Raw genomic sequence first — 22156 nt, forward strand, 5'->3', positions numbered from 1 at the left:
ATGCCAATTGAAGAAGGTAAACAGCTTTGCAATGGAGAGAGGTGGGCACCCCCTTACCAAGTGACCAATACCTAATAATGGGGTGCCCTGACATTGTGTCCCTGGGAGATGCTTAATGAAGTACTCAGAATCACCTGGGATGTATTCTTGTCAAAATGTTGAGCTAAATGTGAGACTTCAGCTCTAACTTCCATGATGAGGGAAAAATAAGGCACAGAGAAACAAGATAAATGACCCCATGGAAGGGTTCTGACAGAATGTGAAGCATTTTAAGTGGCAACGTTTTATAGATGTATAAACAAAAATATATACCTATAAACATACATACGGGTGTACACACACACATTTGGGGGGGGCGCTGTTCTAGATTAAAACTGATGAAAGAGACATAACAACTGAATATAATGCATGAACCTTGATAGAATCTGGCTGTATACATTAAAAAAAAAAAAGCAGCTAAGAGAAAAGTAGTTATAAACCTTTTTGGGAGGACAACAGTGCAGGTATGCATATGAACTGGAGATTAGGTGCCATTAGGGGATTACCATTAGTTTTCTGAATGTGACACCGGTATTATGATCATGTAGGAGAATGCTTTCACTTTTAGGAGGTACACACTGCAGTATTGACGGGTAAAGTGTCATGCTGTCTGTGACATACTTCCAGATGGTTCAGCAAAAACACACATACATATTTACAATAACATGAGGCTCTGAGAATGTAAGTGAGTAGCCCAAGGTTACACAATCAAGGTATGTCAACATGATAAATATTTTGAGGGGAAGTGTCACAGTGTCTACAACTCATTTTCAAATTGTATAGAAATACATATCTTTATAAGAAAGCACGATAAAACGTGCAATAATTTTTAACTCTATGTGGTGTTCATACGCATGACCATAGCACTATTATGTCAGCTTTTTTTTTTTTTAAGTTTGCTTATTTTATTTTAAAAGAGACAGGGTATGAGCAGGGGAGGAGCAGAGAGGGAAGGAGAGAGAGAATCCCAAGCAGGCCCTGGGCTGTCAGTGTGGAGCCTGATCCAGGGGCTCGAACCCACTAGCCCATGAGATCATGACCCGAGTCGAAACCAAGTCGGATGCTTGACTGCTGAGCCACCCAGACGCCCCTCAACTTTTTTATACATGTGAAAATTTGACTATTAACATAAGATTGAGGGGTAAAAAAGAAAGAAGGGTGCAGGTTAGGGTTACATCAAATCTGAACTGAGACACAGAGGTGTCTGTGACTTTGGGCCACAATTCTCGCACTTTTCCATCTGAATTCTCACTGTTGGTGGAGAGACCCACGGGGGACCCTGAGGCTGCAGCACCCAAGCTGGGCTGAGCTAAGCTGACCTTTCTGCATTGTTGCTCCAAATATCCACTGGAAGAGAAACTTCAGGAGGCCAGCCAATTCTTAGAATCGTAACAACTTTAAAATATCAGGTGAAAATCAAAGAAACTCATAAGTCATCTCCAGACTACTTTTATTTTTTTTTTAAATATTTTTTTTAACGTTTATTTTTATTTTTGAGACAGAGAGAGACAGAGCATGAACGGGGGAGGGGCAGAGAGAGGGAGACACAGAATCTGAAACAGGCTCCAGGCTCTGAGCCATCAGCCCAGAGCCCGACGCGGGGCTCGAACTCATGGACCGCGAGATCGTGACCTGAGCTGAAGTCAGATGCTTAACCGACTGAGCCACCCAGGCGCCCCTCCAGACTACTTTTAAAACTGCAAACCTAGGTGGAGCGTCATTTAAAGGATATAGAGCTTCAGTTTTATAAGATGACAAGCGCTCTGGACAGTGGTTGTACAATGTGAATGTACTTAACACCATCCTTAAAAATGGTTCAGATGATTCAATTTTATGTTATTTGTATTTAACTGCAGTTTAAAAAAAAATGAAAAAGAAAGGGGGTATCTGGGTGGCTCATTGGTTAAGTGCCCGACTCTTACTTTCTGCTCAGGTCATGAACTCATGGCTTCGTGGGGTTGAGCCCCACATCGGGCTCTGCACTGGCAGTGTGGAGCCTGCTTGGGATTCTCTCTCCCTCTCTCTGCCCCTCCCCACTCGTGCTGTCTCTGTCTTTCCCAAAATAAATAAATAAAAACTTAAAAAAAAATGAAAATACAGGTACATCAAGACACGTCCCTGTAAAACAAACTGGATTCATAGCCAAAATGCAGCACTCTATTGGTTGAAAATATCCGAGGGAAAAAAGGGGAAGGTCTCTCCCTGCCTCATCTGGCAACAATGGAATGCTCTAGTAGACAATGGAATGGCCATGAAGTGAAAGACTTTGAGGCCAAAGTACATGGTGAGTACAGCCAGTGGAGGTCTGGGCTGAGCAGCCTGAGAGGCTGGGGAAGGCTTCCTCAGAGAGAGAATGTGGCCTGGGCCATGCACAATGAGAAGCATTCACATGAGGGGAAGGATCTAGAAGTGGAGGACCCCACAGAGTCAGAGACTGGGACTAGGAAGGAGCATGGCTTGTCTAAGGCTGTGAGGGGCAAGCCCCCTGTGGCATTTGGAGGGGTGAGGCACAGAGGGCCTGGAATACTGCATTAGCTATAGTCGCTGGAGAAATGATGAAAGGTTTTCACTTGAGGAACAACCTGATAAAATGAGACTTTTCAGGAGATTAATTTTGAAGTGATATGCAGGAGGATGGAGTCAGGGAGACCAATTAAGCAGCTATTATAAAAAATCTAGGTAAGCTATGAGGCAGGCTAGCCTAGGATGGGGGCAGGGAGAGTGGAAAGAAATGGAGAGGTGTAGAGAATCACTCTTCAGACGAGAGAGGGAAGGGAGGAGGAAGGGAAGGGGGCTTTTCTGAAAACAATGGAGAAGGGAAGATACAAAGAAGGTCTGCGCTTGCCTAGGGGAGTCTTGGGGTGCAGGGAGGACACCTGTGGGAGGCCGTCCAGTGTGGCACACTAGAGGAGTGAGCTGGGCACTCTGTGGAGAAGAGGCCAGGACTGGAGGCAGGCACACCAGAGTCGCCACACAGAGGGAACCTCTGTGGTGTGAGTAGGGAGCGGGGTTAGGCTGACCCTGGAGGGAGCAGACAGGACACAGAGCCGACAGAAGATGCATTAAAATGGGTGTCACCAAAACTTTGGCAAAGAAAGTATAATTTCCAAAATGCTCTAGGGTAGTCTACTATTTAATGAAATCTCCAATAATTCCATTTGGAAAGAAAATAGCTCCCTAGTCTATTTAAGGCTGGGTTACTATTTATTAGGTTTACATAAAACTGAAGGTATCTCTATTTTCAATTGTCTTCTGCCATTAAGTATTTGGCCTGAGCCTCTGAAGGTGGCAGGACTCATCTGAATGAGTCCTGAAGAGAACATGGCTGTTCTCTCAGTCTTGCCCTGCTTCTCAAAAGATGGTGAGGAAGGCCCCAATGGTCAAGGTCAAGGACAAAGTGGAAGGGAACAGAAGCCTGGGGTCTAGGGATGTGGCTAATGGGACCATCACTGGTGAGTAGGCCAAATGGAGTCAACCTCACCCAAAAGTGACCAGTTTCACTTTCTGGTGTTTCTCTTTCTTCCAGCCAGTCTGGGCAGGTTCTGTCACATGAGGAAGGTGCTTCATCCCATGCGCTCTCGGCCCCTGCCAGAGGGATCAAACCACTGGCTGGCAGACCAAGGGGTCTGGGGCCTGTCAAAGGTCACCTGAAACCCCACACTATGAAGTGACTGAGCAGGAGAGGGGACAGCACTGAAGAAGAAACACATATCAAGAGTTCTTCCGGTATCTGAAACCACTGACAGAGAGAGAGAGAGTGTGTGAGAGAGACAGAGACAGAGACAGAGGCAGAAACAACAGGTCGTCTAGGACGAGCCAGGTCATCATGTCTAAAAGGTTAACTGCTGTGGTTAATGAAGAGTAGGTGAAATCCAAAGTCATGGAACCAAACATGATCACATGGCCCTGGCCTCATGTGGGAGATGCATTCTGTGCCTTTCTCAGCTGCTCCAGTCCCTTCAGAGCCAGTGACAACTAGGGTTTCAGTGTGGCTAAGGAAGCAAAGGTCTTTCACACCCACTTAGCAGGCACATCACCCATCAAAAGGACACCTCTAAGGTGGCAGGTACTGAAAAGCTATCTCTGTTCCATCATCCAAAGGAGTGCACCCTTCATGAAAACACTCACAACAGAGAAACCGAAAAGCAGCCTAGAAGATGTTCAAAAGGGGGGAAAAAGAGAGAAATCACCACGGTAGATAGATGGCCCTGGGGTTGCCTGGCAACCATTTTTGCTAACACCTTCTCCCAAAAGAGAACAGTTTGAGTCAGCTCCTGAGATTTCCCTGAGGCCAGGGCTCCGACCACAGAGGCCCTAAAGCTGGGGCCCTGGGATAGGAAAGCAGTTCACTACAGGGGAGCCCTGGGGCCCTTTCGGCAGGCTTACCCCTTACCCACAAGAGGGGGAAGGAAATGGGAACCATTCTGCTTAAAGGGACATGTTCTCCCTAGCAGGGCTGGTCCTAGGGTGAGAAGTGCCTCCTTAAATGTGTGTCCTGGGTGCCTGCCTGCCTCTTAGTCCTAACCTAGCTCCTGGGGCGATATCGTGACCCAATGCTTAAGAATGTGATCTCTGGAATAAGCCTGTCTCTGGGTTCAAATCCCAGTTCTATGACTTCCCAGCTGTATCACCTTGGGTAAAACACTTACTCTCTCTGAGCCTGTTTCCAGTCTTTAAAATGGGGTTGATACTGGTAATTGCCTTATAGGGTCGTCATGAGGATTACGTGAAAAAATGCACATTGAGCTCTGTGCCTGACACCCGGTCAATGCCCAATAAATGGCAGCTAGGATGGTTATTTTTTTTTTAACCTTTTTTTTTTTTTAACGTTTTATTTATTTTTGAGACAGGGAGAGACAGAGCATGAACAGGGGAGGGTCAGAGAGAGGGAGACACAGAATCTGAAACAGGCTCCAGGCTCTGAGCTGTCAGCACAGAGCCTGACACGGGGCTCAAACTCACGGACCGTGAGATCATGACCTGAGCCGAAGTCGGCCGCTTAACCGACTGAGCCACCCAGGCGCCCCTAGGATGGTTATTTTTAAAGACACATAAGCAGCTTCCTAGAACCCCTTAAACCAGACCTATGGAGTCAGAATCTCTGGGAGTGGTCTTGGTGGTTTTGTTTTTAAAGAGTTCCTCAAGGGATTCTCAAGGTGGATAGGATTGAGAACCATTTTTCATAGCCAATAAACAGTGGTTCAGAAAGTTTGAGAAACAGCAAAGCCACCTGGGGAGCCTGTTTATTTTTTTTTTTTATTTTTTATTTTTAAATTTTTTTTTTTTCAACGTTTTTTATTTATTTTTGGGACAGAGAGAGACAGAGCATGAATGGGGGAGGGGCAGAGAGAGAGGGAGACACAGAATCGGAAACAGGCTCCAGGCTCCGAGCCATCAGCCCAGAGCCTGACGCGGGGCTCGAACTCACGGACCGCGAGATCGTGACCTGGCTGAAGTCGGACGCTTAACCGACTGCGCCACCCAGGCGCCCCATGGGGAGCCTGTTTAAAATGCTGGGGCACCTGGGCGGCTCAGCCGATCGAGCGTCCGACTTTGGCTCAGGCCATGATCTCACAGTTCGTAGGTTTTAGCTCTGCATTGGGCTCTGGGCTGACAGGTCAGAGCCTGGAGCCTGCTTTGGATTCTGTGTCTTTCTTTCTCTCTCTCTCTCTCTCTCTCTCTCTCTCTCTCTCTCTGCCTCTCCCCTGCTTGCAGTCTCTCTCTCTCTCTCAAAAATGAATAAACGTTAAAAAAATTTTTTTAATGCATTTCTTTGCTCTACTCCTAGTCCTTCTGATTCAGTATGACCACAGCCTGGAATGCTAAGGACCTAGAGATTTCAATGAGGGTCCCCAGAATGACCACACTGATTTACTGAAACGGATTCACTCTCGAAAACTAATAGCACAGGGACATTGGTTCCACTCCTTTTGATTTTGTTCCCAGCGTCCTCAAAGAACCAGGGACGAACTGTTGACCAAGGGTGCCTACTGAACCCCAGGCACTCTGCTGGAGCAGTAAGGATGCTGCCTGGTGCCTAGAAGTGGACGCAAAGAGGACCCAAATGCCTGGTCAAAGCAGCAATCATCATAACAAAAGCTTACATTATTAAGTACCTACTGGATGCCAGATAGCACCTCATTTATTTTCTGCAAATGAGAAAATTGAGGTTCAGAGAAGTATCTCACCACCCAGCTAGTAGGCAGCAGAGGCAAGATCTACAAAACGCTCCGTGAAACTCGCCACTCTGCAACGCCAGGGCACTTCTGTGCTAACATATACATAACATAAAATTTGCCACTTTAACCATTTTTTAAGTGTACAGTTCAGAGGCATGAAGTATAACCACACTGTCTTGTAACTGTCACCACCATCCATCTCCAGAACTTATTCATCTTTCCCAATAGGAACTCTGTGCCCATTCCACACTAACTCTCCTGTTCCCCACCTCCCGGCCCCCGGCAACCACCATTCTACCACGTCTCTCTGAATGTAACTACTCTAGGAACCTCATGTAAGTGGAATACACAATATCTGCCCTTTCATGCCCAACATACTCTTAAAAAGGGCCAGATTCCACCTTGGTCTGATGGGACCAAGCTACGAATGTGTCTCAGCCATCTTTATAATCTGGCTAGTGTCATCAGTTTGGGTGTCCTGTCTCTCCACGCCCACCCCAGGTACCCATGACCTACTGGCATGTTGAAGCAGGGCAGCTCCCCCACTCCGGCCAGAGAATCCCATGTAGCTCCAGAGACTGGATGCGCTGGTAACTGCTTCCATGTTCAAAGAACCTGTCCCTGAGTCACTTTTATCTTCCCCACTATGGTGACCTGGTACCACTTTGTCCTGCTCTAGTGAGTACTTAATTAGCTTCCTTCTTTTTCTTTAAGCACGTGATCCTTTAAAATTGGCAAGTGGCATTGTGTTATGAAACCACAGGTACAAGGATAAAGCATCTACATAAAAACAAAAGCTTTCCTCACAGTGGGATTCCAGCTTTACTTAGAGGCAACTGGGCAAGCCAAGTCTAGCCCCTGAATGATAAGGATCCTCAGCCTTAGCCCACTTGCAGGAAGGGATTTCCCAGACTGTCATCATTAGTTCAAGCACCTCAGGGTCCCAAGCCAGGTCCGTTTGGCTGAAGTGGCCAATCGGAGTTCTGCCACGGGAGAGAATGAGAGAGAGCCAGCCAAACAGCATCAGCCAGAGCGCACCATCGACACAACATTGCACCAAGAGTTTTAGGACAGAGAGACACGGAAGTCAGTCCTTGACATTGGGTTTCCACAATCTGGAGAAAAGGCCAACCCGCCGGCTGAGCTTCTCCCTCTCCATGATGGCTGCATTTGATTACTGCAGTCACATTTGGACTCCCAGTGGTCAGGCCCCACAGATTTGCCCTGTTGAGGTGAGACTGCAGTGGGGCCCCCCCCGGAGCTGGATGTCCCCATCACCCAGGGCTCTCTTCTCCCTGGTGGAGCCTTGGCTCAAGGCAATCTGTCCATGCGGTGCTGCATCGGCCTGGCGGAGAGGGAGGGGGCAATGCGGTCAGGGAGCAGGGCTCCTCTGACCCTCCACGGGGGTCTGTCTTGGTCTGTGTGGTGCCGGGGGTGCGTCAGCTCACCCCCATGTCCTGGGATTCTCCCAGTGGTGCCTTGTCCATGGATAGTTGTTAGTTGCTCTTGTGAGGAGGAGTGAGGTCAGGAACGACCCATGTCACCATCTTGGTGGCATCGCTCCTATTGCAGTCACTAAATGATCCTGGTTTGCAGTGTAAACGGTGGGCTACCTCAGAGCATGGGGTCCCTGGGTAAAAGGGAGTTGACTGGGACAGGGTCTCACTGCGTCTGCCTCTACTGTTTTATGTCATAAATGAAACGGAGTGTCACGAATGGAAGGTTGGCCCAAAGGATATAAACACAACGTCCACAGAACACCATGCAGAAACCGAATCTGCCTCACTTTTCTAAATCAATTCTGACCAGAGACAGCCAGCCCCTGACAACCACTGGCTGGAGTGAGCATGCCCTTATGGTCCTAAATAATGCCACAGACCACTTGGAGCACAGCTCAGCAGCCCTCAGGAATCAGACTTCCTCTCCCTTTCCTATTTTCTAGTCCTTAACACGGAAATCCTGAAACCAGCTGCTTTGCTCTCCATCATGTGCATCCCCATTGCAGACAAATCCCATGGGTAATCAAACTGCACAGAACGCCAGTTGTATTTCCAGCCTGACTTTAAATACAAATATAAACTGAAATCCTTAATGCTTCATCATGGTGCTTTTGACATCAGGGGCCACCATATAATAAATGCCGTCATTATCAGAATCAGCACCTCAGGGTCTCCTCTACCCACAGTGAGGGAGGGTGGGCCACCCAGAATTAGAACCTGAACTCACTACTGTCACTATTTAGGACAGATTGGAACTGAAGGTTTGAAGGAGTCATCTTGGAAACCTTGGGAGGAGAGCTTCTTGAGGGAGGGGTGGGGTCTTCTCTCTTTAGACCCTCCTAAGTGTAGCCCATTGCTGGGGGATAGTCACAGGTCTGTATACGCCTGCTGAGTATTCAGTTTGGTCGACTCACCTGGAATGTAGGCCTAAGACACAGACAGAGGGTAGCAGAGTATTTCTGTGAATACCTCAGTCTACGTTTCTTGTGTTCTTACTTTTCCAGCCTCACCTTACACCAGTAATTCTCTATCAGGGTGATTTTGCCCCAGCCCAGGGAAACTTTGGCAACGTCTAGAGATGTTTTGGGGAGAGGAGCCTCTGGACTCTACTTGTAGAGGCCAGGGATGCTGCTAAACACCCTGCAATGCACGCGACAGTCCCCACCATGAAGAAGCAGTACCGCAGCTGAGAAACTTCGTTCTTATTCTCTGCTTTGCTAGCTTCCGTCTAGTGCCAGCCTTTTTTCTTTCTAGAACATTCTATACACTCTCACACTTTGGGCCTTCACGCATGTTGCTTCCTTTAACTCCACCCTGGCCAGCCCTGGAAGCACATGGAAACTTCCATTCATCCTCTAGGTTTTAGTGTAAATAAAATTTCCTCGGGGAGGCCTTCACTGAGCCCCTAATGTAAGCTAGGTCCTTCCAACATGGCTTTCAATGGCACCCTGATTTTCCCTATCAGAGCACTCACCACGGTCACCATGACTTCTCACACTTGCCTTTGCCACTAGGTTGGAAGAGCCATAAGGCAGGGGCTGTGCTTTTCCACTGCCGTATCCCCAGGCCTTGTCTGGTGCCGGCACACTGTGACAGCACACTCGGTCTCAAATGCACGACACAGACCAAGCTAAGCAGGACACTCAGAGGCTTAAGTTATGATCCCATCACATGGGCACACCCAAAAGAGAATGCGGTAGCTCTGTATGCACTGATAAGGACCGCTCTGTAAGATGAATGGATATGGCAAGACACCAGGCAGTACCTATAGTATGCTAGCATCTGTGTTGGGTAAGTGAGAAGGAAAAACGTATGCGTATCTACTGGAAGCAACTGGGGACAGGGGGAGGAGGGAGGCTTCCTTTTCACTGCACACCTTCTTGAATTTCGTAACCCACGAACATTATTAAAGAAAACAAGAAGCGTTTAAATGAGTGTGGGTATGTATAAAAGTCTACATCTTCTTGAAACTAAAAAAAAAAGTTATTCATGTAGAATGATATCCGATGAGAACCCAGCACAGGGAACTGTGCGTAGAAGCCAAATTCACATACAGCATTTCAAAGTGTGCCCACCCTGTCTGACTTCCTGTTTTGGAAGGAGCCAGAGTCCACATGAAGACACAGGCACATGGAAATGCTTGTATGTGTAATGGATACTCATTTTATGAGGCGCCTGGGTGGCTCCCAGTCAGTTAAACGTCTGACTCTTGATTTCGGCTCACGGCCGTGGAATCAAGCCCTGTGTCGGGCTCTGTGCTGGGCGTGGAGCCTGCTTAAGATTCTTTCCCTCTCCCTCTGCCCCTCTCCCCTGCTTGCATGCACTCTTTCTCTCTAATAAAAAATAAAAAATAAAAAATAAAAAAATAAAGAGGTACTCATTTTAGAAGCTTTATATTTTCAGAACTAGATGGCTTTGGAAACACGTTCTCTCTGCTTCGCGGTCTTGGTCCTGGAACCCCCTCTACCCCATCAGCTGGGGGCAACTCCAAAGCTAATTCACTCTCCAAGCCCTTCTTCTCCTTCCCAGCTTTCCTCCCTACCACCTGGAGGCCCCTCTGTCTCTCCTGTCCTTTCATCCCAAATGCTGGGGCTGGGCGAGATGAGAGAGATGATAATGAAATGCCAAAGCCAACAAATTGTTGCTGCTTGTTAGCAAAAGAGGAGGCAGGTAGGCTTAATGGAGAAGGAAGTTGAAATTAATGGCAAAAATGAGGTTTATCTGTGTAATCTGTGGACTTGGTCTCTCCCCATCTCCTATTAGCATAGATACGGAGGTGTCTGTATAATGACAAAGGGGAGCTGTCCACACTTTCCCATAAATCTCCACCACCTGTCGCTGGGTCCCTGGCTTGGTGTCTAGGAACACTTGACTCTTACCAGGTCACTTGCCATCCTTCCCTCCAATTTGCCACAACGGCAAGACTCCTAAACCTGAACTGAACATGTTCCCATGCTCCCTGCTTCTGCTGTGTTCCCCCCAACTCTGCCAGCATCTCAGGAGAGCAGCAAAGTCTCACCATCACAGCAAGGTCTTACAGGACCCTGAGCACTTTTCACATTGGAAGAATTCCACAAGTGTACCTCCATCAAAGCAAAACATCTGGGAACATGAAAACACAAATGCCCAAAGTAACGAGCATAGGTTTCCAAAAGGCCCAAACAAGGATCTATTGAGGACTTTCTTGTCTCAGTGACCAGATAAAACAACTTATCGATCATTTTCTAAATTATTGTTTACATCTCACCTGTCCTCAGAACTCTGTAAACACTTCTTAGCCTCAGGCCCGAACCTGCCTAAATATTTTTTCTACCTCTTGATAAAAACTTATCAAACTACGTATCCACTGTGCACCATTAAATACATGGATGTCACAGAAATCTTTTTTTTTTTTAAATCACTAGCTTTATAAAATTATGATAACCTGGTTTACGATGAAAATGAAACTTCTGATACAGTAATCTCTCTTCCATTTGTCGCTGGTTAGTTAAAAATCCAAGTTAACCATAACAATAAAGTTTTCTAGAAATAGCTTCATTAATAAATGATAAGCATAATCATTATAACAGTTAAAAAAAAAAAAGGACAAAGGCAAACAGTAAGCGCTTACTATGTGCTGGGTCCTTTTGTAATATCTCAGTCAATCCTCACAACCCTGTTACTATCTCCATTGTATAGAGTTCGGGGCACTTATGCACCACATGCACCCCGTTCCTTAGTTAGGAATTGACAAGCTTAAAAAAAGTTCAGGTGAGACAATGAGAAAAGAAGACCATCCTTCTCCATCACAGCGCTTTTCCCCAATTAGCTGGAAAAAAAAAGTCTTCAGATAAATCTCCGAAGCTAGAGAGAAGATTATTTTAAAAGGTTAACTAGATGAATAGCCTTCCTTGGAATTTTCTATCCTAGCTGAATTTCACATCTTAGATTAGGCTAATAAGATTCCTGGGACCCCTCCTCTTAAGGAATCTCAGTGCCTCACTGGTCCACACTGATTGAAGCCAACTTACTCTCCCCTCTAGGCAACACACATCCCTGAGTTTTGAACTCAGACCCTCAGTTTTCTCAGAGTCCTCAAGACCACATGGCATTTACAATCTATTCACAGAATATGCTTGTTTATGAAAGACAGTGATGTTTACCACCAGGAGAAGATACAATGAGAAGACAGACCCACGGTGTAGTAGTTTCAGATATTTTTAACAGGAAGGCTTCGTTTTATTGTTGTTTCTTAAAAAACAGCCTGTCTGGCATGCCTCCATTTCAAATAGAAGTACATTCAGTAGGAAAAGTCAGGTTCAGCAGTCTCAAAGGGATCTTGGGCGAATGTTTAATCCCACTCCCTTACTTTGTAAGTGAGAGAAGGGGCCCAGGGAAGGGAAGGTCATATATGACCTATGTTCCCAAGGTCATATAGGGGAACTGTAGGAAGATGACCCAAAGCCCTCTCTTGGGCTCCTTTGGCACTCCGGCTGCCCTCCGCATAACCCCATGCAACCATGTTCAAGCACAGGTCAGCACACCTTCCGAACCCAGGTGTTGATCTGGCAAGGTGGAAAAATGTTTGCCAAATTCCTGTCAACTGTGCTTTTAGCTAACTTTAGATGAAATAACATTAATGTAAAGAATTCCTTACAGAAATTCTGAAGCGTTAACATTTCACACTGATACAGGTGAATGGAAGCCAAAAAAGGTGAAAGAAGAATGAAGAAGGAAGTATATTCCAATAATCAGGTTATTCAAAACCACTGCAAGTCCTTCCTGGGTCTTCTGAAGCTGTGGCCAGACACAAGCAGAAGGCGATACTATGTTTCTTCTTTTGCATTTCCAGGCTAACTCTCCTGGCTGAGCTTAGTCTACAAAACATATCACATGGTGACAATATTCACAGCAGCATTATTCACTACAGCTAAAAGGTGGAAACGAGCCTCACGTCCATCAACAGGTGGCTGGATAAATAAAACATGCACAGGATGGAATATTATTTAGCCCTAAAAAGGAATGAAATTCCAACACATGCTACGGCGTGAATGAACGATGAAAATGTTATGCTAAGTGAAATGAGAGATAGGGAGGGAGAGATAGAGGGGTGGGAGAGGGAGAGAGAGAGAATCTAAGATAGGCAACTTCATAATAGAGACAGAAGATAGACCAGAGGTTACCAGAGGGCGGAGGGAGAGCTATTGTATAATGGGTACAGGGTATCTGGTTGGGATGATGAAAAATTCAGAAAATGTCCAGTGATGATGGTTGTACAACACTGTAAATGTAGTTGGTATCCCCAGATTGTACTTTTGGAAGTGGGTTAAAATGGTAAATTTTATGTTAAAATTTTTTACCACAATTTAAAACATCACATTAAAAAGTGGATCATGCCCCTTCATTTCTCAGTTAGAATTCCTACCCTTTCTTTTATTCATTCACAGCCATTAAAGCCCAAACTTCTTTTCAAGACTTGCTTCCTACCAATAGTGTCATGGTCAATGTGTGTGTTTCACACACATGGATAGACACGATCACATCGAAGCCCCTTTGTGTCCTGGAGACCCATCCACAAACACGTGTCCACCTTGAAGCCACCCACGTGGGGACTCCAACAAGAAGGCCCATGGCAAGACTAATGCAACCAGTGTTTCTGGAGATCCCTGCAACCAAATATCCCGACACGAGTCCCAGCTCGACCCTTAAATTCCTCACCACGGGGGGAACAGGTATTTAGTGCTGTATACTCTCCCTGTAAAGAAAACTATATGCACATACCAGGGAGACCTTCAGGGATTGCTAACCCAAGCCTGCTCCTCCAGGCCCACGAACAAAGAGATTTCAGCCCATACATGGCTATTCGGTGAACTCAGCAATTGCACGTTACACTGAACAGTGGGTGCCCTTAATGCAAACGCATATAATTAGGAGCTAAATCTTTGTACCTTTACAGGACAAAGGCTATAATAACCAGGATGTACCATTTGTGACTTCTGAGGAGAGTAGAGCTTTTCATTTTTCCTTTAAAAAATCTATTTCTCACAAGGCAAAGAGCATCTGAGAGCAAGAGTCTTTTGAAAACAGAAGCAGGGAGGAGGGTGCAGAATATGAGTTTTCTGTGTTATGGTCACAATCTATCACCCAGGCCTGAGAGGTGCCAATGGGTGCCCTACCACGACCTCTGTTCAACTTTAAGGTTTCACAACCTCATCTTCTGTGAAAACCTTGGCATTGCCAGGGGCCTGAACACCGAGTCCCATAAGCTCTTAAAGATTTCCAGAGTTCATAAAGAAAAACAATCCCTAGTGATACTTTCCATTGTCAACATACATGGGCGTTTAGCGCAAATAAGCTGCCACTTGTAAGAAGTCCACTCCACATCACTCCCTTGCATGTCCTAAAGACACATGGCAAGATCACACTAAGATATTTAGAGGCAAGCATCTTTTGAATAAGGTTTCGTTCCCAAAGTGCTTAATTAGCAGGAACACTATGCTAAAGAACTGTCCTTGAATATGCATGCATTTTAACCTCCATGCTATTTTTTCTAAAGCACAAATTTTCCTCTCCCTGGATGGTCAGGAGATCACTGGGCACAGAAAACCGACTGTCTTAGGTGTTGATCCACAAAATGAGGTCTGTCTTTCCAAGTAGGTTTTAACTGCCTTACAGGGCGATATCCTGGTTTATGAGGGAGACCATTCTTTGGAGTCTTTCCTCCATTCGTTTTGGATGAGCAATGCTCCCACGGCCTAGTTATGGCTGAACTCCTTCCACACTTCCCACCAACCTCTTCTGCCCCCTCACACCTTCCTCCCACCCCAATTCCAGCCAACCATGTTTACAAGACACCCAGTTAGTAAATCACAATTCAAATGAACCCATCTATTTGTTCGGCAGAAAGTGGCCTCTGGAGTCGCTCCATGTGAATAGGCCAGAGTTACATATGGCAGGCCCGCAAACGCGAACAGGATATGATTTATTTATGACGACCATGTGTGTTTGATGCCCAGTTCCAGCAGGCTGTGGCTCCCCTCCCCTGCCTCAGTCTGGGATGACCTATCTACTCACTGTGTCCCATTTCAGGTACTGTATTTCCACGCTGGGGACACAGAGATGGGCGACCGGCTGGGGGCTGCACACACAGTTGTCCCGAACCCTGCTGGCCACGTAACAATCTGTGACCACACACAAAGTGGGCCAAACATAACTTGGTGCAAAGGTTTGCCGTGTACAATGGTTTCCAGTGGAAAGTGGAGAAGTGGCGGCTGGAACCACTGACCATGTGGGGCTCATTAAATTGTTCTGTATTTACCTATAAGGAAGGCTGGGATGCCGGCGAGGGGAGCCCTGCTCCTCATTTCAGAGATTTCAACACCCCCCCCACCCCCCATCATTTGGCAGTGATGCTCCAAAGGTGAATGGCAGATCTGCATCAGAAGGTCCAAACGTGGACCTCAACTAAACTGCTGTAAACTTCTGCCTTCCACAGTCTCCCCCCTCCCCCCCCCCCAGTTGTATTTATACTTTGAAAGAAGTTAACATGAAGCAGTAGTCACCTGGGCGTGCTCGATTTTTGACAAGCCTTAGTCACTCTGTACCCAGCAGAACAATTCACATTATAGTCGAAATCCTGTGAAGATTGTGCCACACATGCTAACACTAAAATGCCAGTAGCTCCACTTACCTTCTTTATTAAGCCTCATAACCTCCCTGCTTTTTCCACCCTCTTTTCCAGCCTCTTCTAAATCTACATCTGCAGATGAAAAAGAAAAGGAAAAAAAAGAGAATGAGGAAAGAAAAAAAAAAAGATCAAAAAGGGGGGAAAAAGCCAAAGTCAAGGGGGGCAGGGAGAGTGTTTATTTGCAAACAGATCGATATAGATACTGTACATGAAAATCTTTCAAAAACTGACAATGCAACATTTTCTCCCAAGTCCGGATTGCCATCTACCTGGCCCAGATAGGTACCAAAAAAAACTATGCAACCAGCAACAGAGTAGCCTTTTAAACAGATACACCGTGGGGCTGTGAAAGCCCACCCCGCGGGCTGCCACGGGGAGCCGGGCACAGACAGACAGACAGACAGCCCTGGCAGCAGGGCCTCTCTCTGTGCATTGATGATCTGTCTCTGTGTGTATTTATTTAGAGAGAGAGGGAGAAGCATGGAGGACACCGGGGGCCACTCTCTCTCTCACACACACACTTTTTCCCAGTGGCTCTAGGTGAATGGAAAGGTTACAGGATAATAAAAGGAGGAGGAGGCGGTGGGGTTCTTACTGTCGGAGCAGTGTAATTTGGCGGCGTCGATCCAGGAGGACCAGGGTTTGCCCAGAAACGCCTCCGGACTGGGCACTTTGCGATCCAGTGTCGCCATTGCTCTTCCTTCTTGTTGCTTTTTCCCTGTTCCTTCGGCAGCAGCAGCCGAGAGACACGGGATTCGAGAACGCTCCGACGTCATCTTCGGAACGTTCCGACATTGAGTGCTCTGAAAGGGGGAGGGAGGGAGGGACGGGAGGAGGGAGCGGAGAGGCGGCGGAGGAGGGGAGAGCGAGCGAGGGGGAGGAGCCGGAGCCGGCGCTCGGCGCCCGGGGCCGGCAGGGCTCGGCCCGGCGGTGCGCTGCCGCCAGAGGCAGCAGAGAGGCGCCTGCAGCTCGCCGCGCTCCCGCCCGCCCGCCGCCTGCCGGCCCGCCCGCCGGGGGAGGGGCCGCACGCCGGGCCAGCGCCGCGTGCCGGGGCCCGAGGCTGCAGCGCGCGCGGGCGCCGAGCTGCTGCGGCACCGCCGCCGCCGCCGCCGCCGCCGCCGCCGCCGCCGCCGCCGCCGCCGCCGCCGCCGCCGCCGCCGCCGCCACCACCGCCTGCGCCCGGCGTCCGTAGCCCGGATCGGAGGGGCCAGGGCGAGCGGGGCGAGCGGGGCGGGGGTGCGAGCCGGGAGAGGCACGACCCGGGGCCGTAGGCGGGGTGGTCTTTCCCGCGGAGTGGCCTCCAGAAGACGGAAAGTTTTTGCATTCAGTCCTTCCAGCGTGTCCTTCCCTCGCCGGCTCCCTGTGGTCCACCGTGAGGCGCCCCCGCGACCGAGAGGGGAGGAGCCGCGCAGGTGTTCCCCCCTGCCCCCCGATGAGCATCCCAATCCAGGGAGGGGACCCTGGTGACCTCTCCTCCCAGCCATCGCTCCCTTCACCCTTTCTTCTCTGTCTCGGTGGACCTTGGATCGTGGAGGATTCCGGGGATGCCTTTGGGAGCTGACATCAATGGGTAGATGGAAGTGGTTCTAAAAAGCAGGTGAGTTTGGGGCGAGGGCAGTTGCCTACCCATCTCAGTGAGGCTGCGGGACGTGCAAAGCTCAAAACTCAGGGCCGCGTTGCCCCCGGTTTCCCTGCGCGATGCGTGTCTCGGGCGCTCGGGGAAACCACTGCGTAGACCTTGCTCCCTGGAGCAAGGATAGCGGGAGAGCACATTCACTTCTCTCGGAAAATGATGCTTCCAGGGCCAAGCCCCTGGAGCAATTTCCAGCGCTCCCCACGCTGGTGGTTCCAGGGTGGCCCGGATTAGCGCCTGCAATCTATGGCCAGGAACCCGACTCCTGGGAGAATTCAGTCCGGGCTTAACTCTAGCCAGCTAGAAAGGAAGCGTTAGATTTATTTACTCTGGATTTGGGATGTTTGATGCTTTAATTGAGATTTCCCCTTTCCCCCTAGAGGTAGGCAACAAAGGCCTTAAAAGGTCTTCTGGTATCTCTCTCTCTCTCTTTGAATCCTTTCATTTACTAGGACTTACCTAAAATAGATGGACACTCCCTCACAATTGTCATATTTTTCATTTTCCCCAGTACCCTTTTAGTTCTTACTACTCTGCTTCTGCCTCATGGGGGAGGCACACTTATTGGAAGTTGCTCTGCACAGATGGAGTTCTGCCCTGGCTATGCCATCCAGTGCCCCTGCACTTGGCAAAGCCAGGGTTAGGATGGGCCATGAAGGAGGAGCTGTGGATTGGTCTCCAGTTGTGATATTTGTATGAATGGGCTTATGTTTTGTCAGATCCAGACAAGTTTGATTTTCCTTTGCTGTCTTTGGAAGGGTTTCTACATAGGAACCACTAAATGGCGAAGATGCCAATGAGTGGAGAATTCTCTTTGTAAGGGTTTGTACTATTAAGAAATATTTATTAATTATTGACCTAGTATATGCTAGACACTGTGGCATATCCTTCCAAATATCCATCCATCCATCCATCCATCCATCCATCCATCCATCCACCTTTTCAACAAATATTGCCTGTCATGGACTAGTGTTTTCAACAGGGGAAGACAAATGAGACCTAGCCCAGTGTGGAGATGCAGTCTGGTGGTCTCTGTGGAAGAAGGAAGGTGTGAAACTTATCAGCCACTTGGAAAAAAACAAGTACAGTGACAGGCGCCCAGGCAGTGAATGGTGTGCTCTCTGAGAGCTATGCCTGTTCATAGGAGGAACTAAGATCTAGTTTGGAATGACCAGAAAACGTGTCACAGAGAAGATAGGATCTGCTGTGCATCTTGGACATTGGGGAGGATTTATCATGGTATAGGTGAAGACTTGTCTTGCCAAGGGAAGGAGAGCAATGGTCACAGATGTTTCAAGCCGAGCACAAGCTTGGTGTGTTTGGGGTTGAAGGTAGTTTACCTGGGATGGTGGGTTATTGTTGGGGGTTTGGGATTATTGTCAGGCCTGGTCAAACTATGGAAGGCACTGAATGGTGGCCTAAGGAGTTTGGGTTTTTTTTTGTTTGTTTGTTTGTTGTTTTGTTTTTTGACAATGGGAAGCCACTGAAGGGGCTCTCTGCAGTGTAAAGGTAAGTAGAAAGTGTGACTTAGAAAGGCCGTGGTGTCCCGGATATATTGGATAGGGAAGCAGGTTAGAAGCAGTGCTACAATATTCATGGTGTGGGGAACTTTGGTGGTCCCATCAGGTGGAGAAGAGGGCACCTCATTCAAGGGTATGTTGTATGGCTGGATTTGGGGAGGGAGAGAGCACAGAGGCATAAGTAATTAGATCCTGGAACATTTTTCCTTTCCCCTACTGCCTTCTGATTTTCCTTCCATTTTTGTATTTATTCCTCTATTCTGCTTGCAAGGGAAGATGTAGTAGGCAGCCTCTAAGATGACCACAGTGATCCCCACATCCTGGTATCTATGCCCTCATGTGAGCCCCTCCCCTTCCACATAGGCCGGACCTAGTAACTTGCAGCTAAACAAATAGGTATAGCGTGACACTTCCAAGGCTAGGTTACAAAACGACTGTGGCTTCTGTCTTATTCACTCCTGTTGTCACTGGCTGGCTCCAAGGAAGACCACTGCCATCTTGTGAGGTGCCCTAGGGGGAGGCACATGTGGCAGGGAACTGAAGGAGGCCTCTGGCCAACAGTCAGTGAGGAACTGAGGCTCGTGGTCCAACAGCCCATGAGGTACTAAATCCTGTCAATAGCCATGTCGAGTGAATTTGGGAACACATTTTTCTCTAGTCAAGCCTTGAGATGAGACCACAGCCCTGCCCATGCATGAGAGACCTTGGGGCAGAGGCCCCCAGTCAAGTCTGTGTTCCTGTGTTCTTGTGTTCCTGACTGCCTTAAACTATGAGATAATTGATGTTTGTTGTTTTAAGTTGTTAAGTTCTGGGGTAACTTGTTACATAGCAATACATAACTCATACACAACGGTTTGGGTAGAAAGTGTTTAGTGTTATCCTTGCCAGCTTAGTGGGACTGGTTTACTCTAGTATCTCCTATGCTGAGTTTTGTAATTTACCTTTATCTCCGGGTATTCAAGTTTTGGCTCTTTCTTTATTTTCATTTTATTTATTTACTTATTTTTAATTTGAGAGAGAGCATGCATGAGCAGGGGAGGGAAGGGGAGGGTAGGGAGAGAGGGAGAATCTTAAGCAGGCTCCACACTCAGTGCAGAGCCTGATGCAGGGCTCAATTCCAAGACCCTTGGATCATGACCTGAGCCAAAATAAGAGTCGGGCGCTCCACCAGCTGAGCCACCCAGGCACCCCAAGTTTTTCTTATTTAAACTCAATCACTAGTTTATGGAAAGAATTGTACAATGACAACAAGGTCATGATGTAACTGTTGGAAACAAATCTTCACTGAGAGCAATGCTACCACACTGATGGCCATTACAACCCTGCCGTCCATCCTTGAGGTGTGTGGAGAGTAAATTGATGAAGGGACTCAAGCCCAATGGTTGGGAGCTTCCAGAAAATTCTTTCTCCCCTCCCAGGAACCATTTTAAACCACTCAAAAACCCAAAGGTGGCTTATCATAGGAGGAGTCAGGGCACCTCAGTCTAAGAAGAAATAAGGCAGTGCTTTGATATTTTTTTTTTGGGACAGAGAGAGAGCATGAACGGGGGAGGGGCAGAGAGAGAGGGAGACACAGAATCGGAAACAGGCTCCAGGCTCCGAGCCATCAGCCCAGAGCCTGACGCGGGGCTCGAACTCACGGACCGCGAGATCGTGACCTGGCTGAAGTCGGACGCTTAACCGACTGCGCCACCCAGGCGCCCCAGTGCTTTGATATTTTAACATTAGTTTACTCCCACCCCCGCCCCCACCCTCAGCTGAGCCTCTCAAGTAGAAATTACTTCTACACAGAACCCTGAAGCTGGTGTGACAGCCTAAATATCATCCCCTTCTAGCAGGGAGCATTTTCATTTGTAACACAGGAAAGTATGGTCTGGAATCTAAAAGTGGTTTAGCAGCTCTACAAAATAGACATTGGATACATTGCTTATTTAACTGATCATCAGAATGGGTATACATTATTGCAGTTAGACTTCCGGAGCATAATTGCGGTTTCCACTCTCAGCCTTGCGCAGTCTCTCCACTGACTATAGAGATAATAATACCAACTTTGTGAAACTCTAACCCACCTATGACTTTGTAACTGGATAACATGGCTGTCAATTAAATTATACCACTGGGAGCCAGAGAATGAAGGAAGCGTTGCTCATGAAACCACTGGACTTTTACACTTGGCTTTAGATGAAAATTGAGGTCAGTCAGGAGTAGTATTTGGGTCAGCGTGGTGCATATATAGTATTATATACATGTCTATACTTATGTATCAACTATACATATGGCAAAGTTATTGCAGACTTGTATTCCTTTCGGTGGTAAAGAGTTACAAATCGTGTTAGTGGCAACAAGAATCTTACACATTCTTCACACTGACCTGCAGAAGTCATTTAAAGCACATCAGTGTAACATCTGTGTGATAAAACCGTCTAGCAAAGGTGTAACACCTTCCTCCCTTCATGGGTAATGTTTGGGAAGATAAAAGGGGTGTAAATATTTTTATTGTTTTATTATCTTTCTTAGAAAAATAACAGGGGCGGGTTTAATTGAAAAAGAGACTCTTCCATAGACCAGATAAAGAAATCAGTTCAACAGAGATGACAGTGGAAAATACCTATTTAATTTGAATAACACCTGGTTCTGGAGAGATGTGCATCTAATACGCAGCCTGCATTCACTTAGTCTGATTCATGGGCTGCTTTCCCTCATTACTGAAAAGAAGAGAAGGGGTAATATTAGCTCTCTCATTTGAGGATATTAAACTCCTGCTGGGGTCGAGGCGCTGTGCGTGCACCCTACTTCCTACCTAGACCAATGTTGGGAGCTCCCTGGAGGCGACGAGGGGAAAATGACATTCCATTAAAATGAGGCATCCCTGGAATTGTTTGATGTTCTTTGTCTTAATTGAATCCATCTATCCCATCTGCCACTCTTCTCCCTAAATTTATTTCCCTCACCCACTCTCTCTCTGCGAATTGTAATTGGGGGGAAATTTGTTACATACGTTGTTACCTTTTATAAGAGCTCCAGGCTGCATCTGGAGGGCAGGTGTGCTGACTCCCTGGCCTTGTTAGACAAGGCTGCCTGCCTCTTCCCTGCCCCTCACATGTTGCTAGATCAAAGAGGACTGGGATAAAAGACCCCCAGTAGCAACGGGAGTGGGAAAGAAAATAGGCATTCCAGGCTTTGGGTTATTGGTTTCACTCTAAGGCCCTAGCCATGCGTCTGCTCTGAATAAACACGGACTCCATTAATAAACAGAACTACAAAAACATGCAACTTGCATTCTGACTTTGGCAGAAAGGCCAAAAGGGGAATGTGTTATGGGGAGGTAAAGCTGCCTTGCCACCCCAGGCAGATTCATCTGTGACTTTGATCTCCTTGGGCTTCCTGAAGCACTCTGATGTTGCAGGGTGAGGAGGCCTCTCTGCTCCCCGCAGTGTGGCAGAACCCGCCCCATCTCTCTCCGTTTCTCTTTCTCAGGGGTTAGACAGGAGGAGAGAGAGCATCTCTTTAGCACTCCTGTACAATTCACTTTTGGCCCTTAACCTAAATAGAAATACATAAAAATTTAAGACACATGTCCACCCCTCCAAACTCACCAGCTAATATAGTGGGGGAGGCAG

General features: G+C 47.4%; 1 protein-coding gene and 1 long non-coding RNA gene across 7 annotated transcripts in view; one reads left to right on the forward strand and one right to left on the reverse strand.

Annotated features, from left to right (window-relative positions):
• ATXN7L1 (ataxin 7 like 1) overlaps positions 1-16209 on the reverse strand; it is a 248477-nt gene extending 232268 nt beyond the window's left edge. For 3 of the 6 annotated variants that reach the window (XM_058725362.1, XM_058725361.1, XM_058725359.1), the window contains exons 1-2: positions 15979-16195; positions 15387-15455 (exon numbers count right to left, since the gene is read on the reverse strand). In XM_058725362.1, the coding sequence (XP_058581345.1) occupies positions 15387-15455; positions 15979-16159 (250 nt within the window). In that variant the 5' untranslated portion in view covers positions 16160-16195. Of the gene's footprint in view, positions 1-15386; positions 15456-15978 lie in introns of all 6 variants that reach the window. The other 3 variants (XM_058725364.1, XM_058725363.1, XM_058725372.1) reach the window with 2 other exon arrangements.
• A 329-nt stretch (positions 16210-16538) lies between these two features.
• Positions 16539-22156, forward strand: part of LOC131509528 (uncharacterized) — a 37358-nt gene continuing 31740 nt past the window's right edge. Inside the window, exon 1 of the long non-coding RNA XR_009260556.1 lies at positions 16539-16980. This is a non-coding gene — a long non-coding RNA (uncharacterized LOC131509528). The remainder of the gene's footprint in view (positions 16981-22156) is intronic.

This window comes from Neofelis nebulosa, chromosome 4 (assembly GCF_028018385.1).
Source record: "Neofelis nebulosa isolate mNeoNeb1 chromosome 4, mNeoNeb1.pri, whole genome shotgun sequence".
Lineage (NCBI taxonomy): Eukaryota > Metazoa > Chordata > Mammalia > Carnivora > Felidae > Neofelis > Neofelis nebulosa.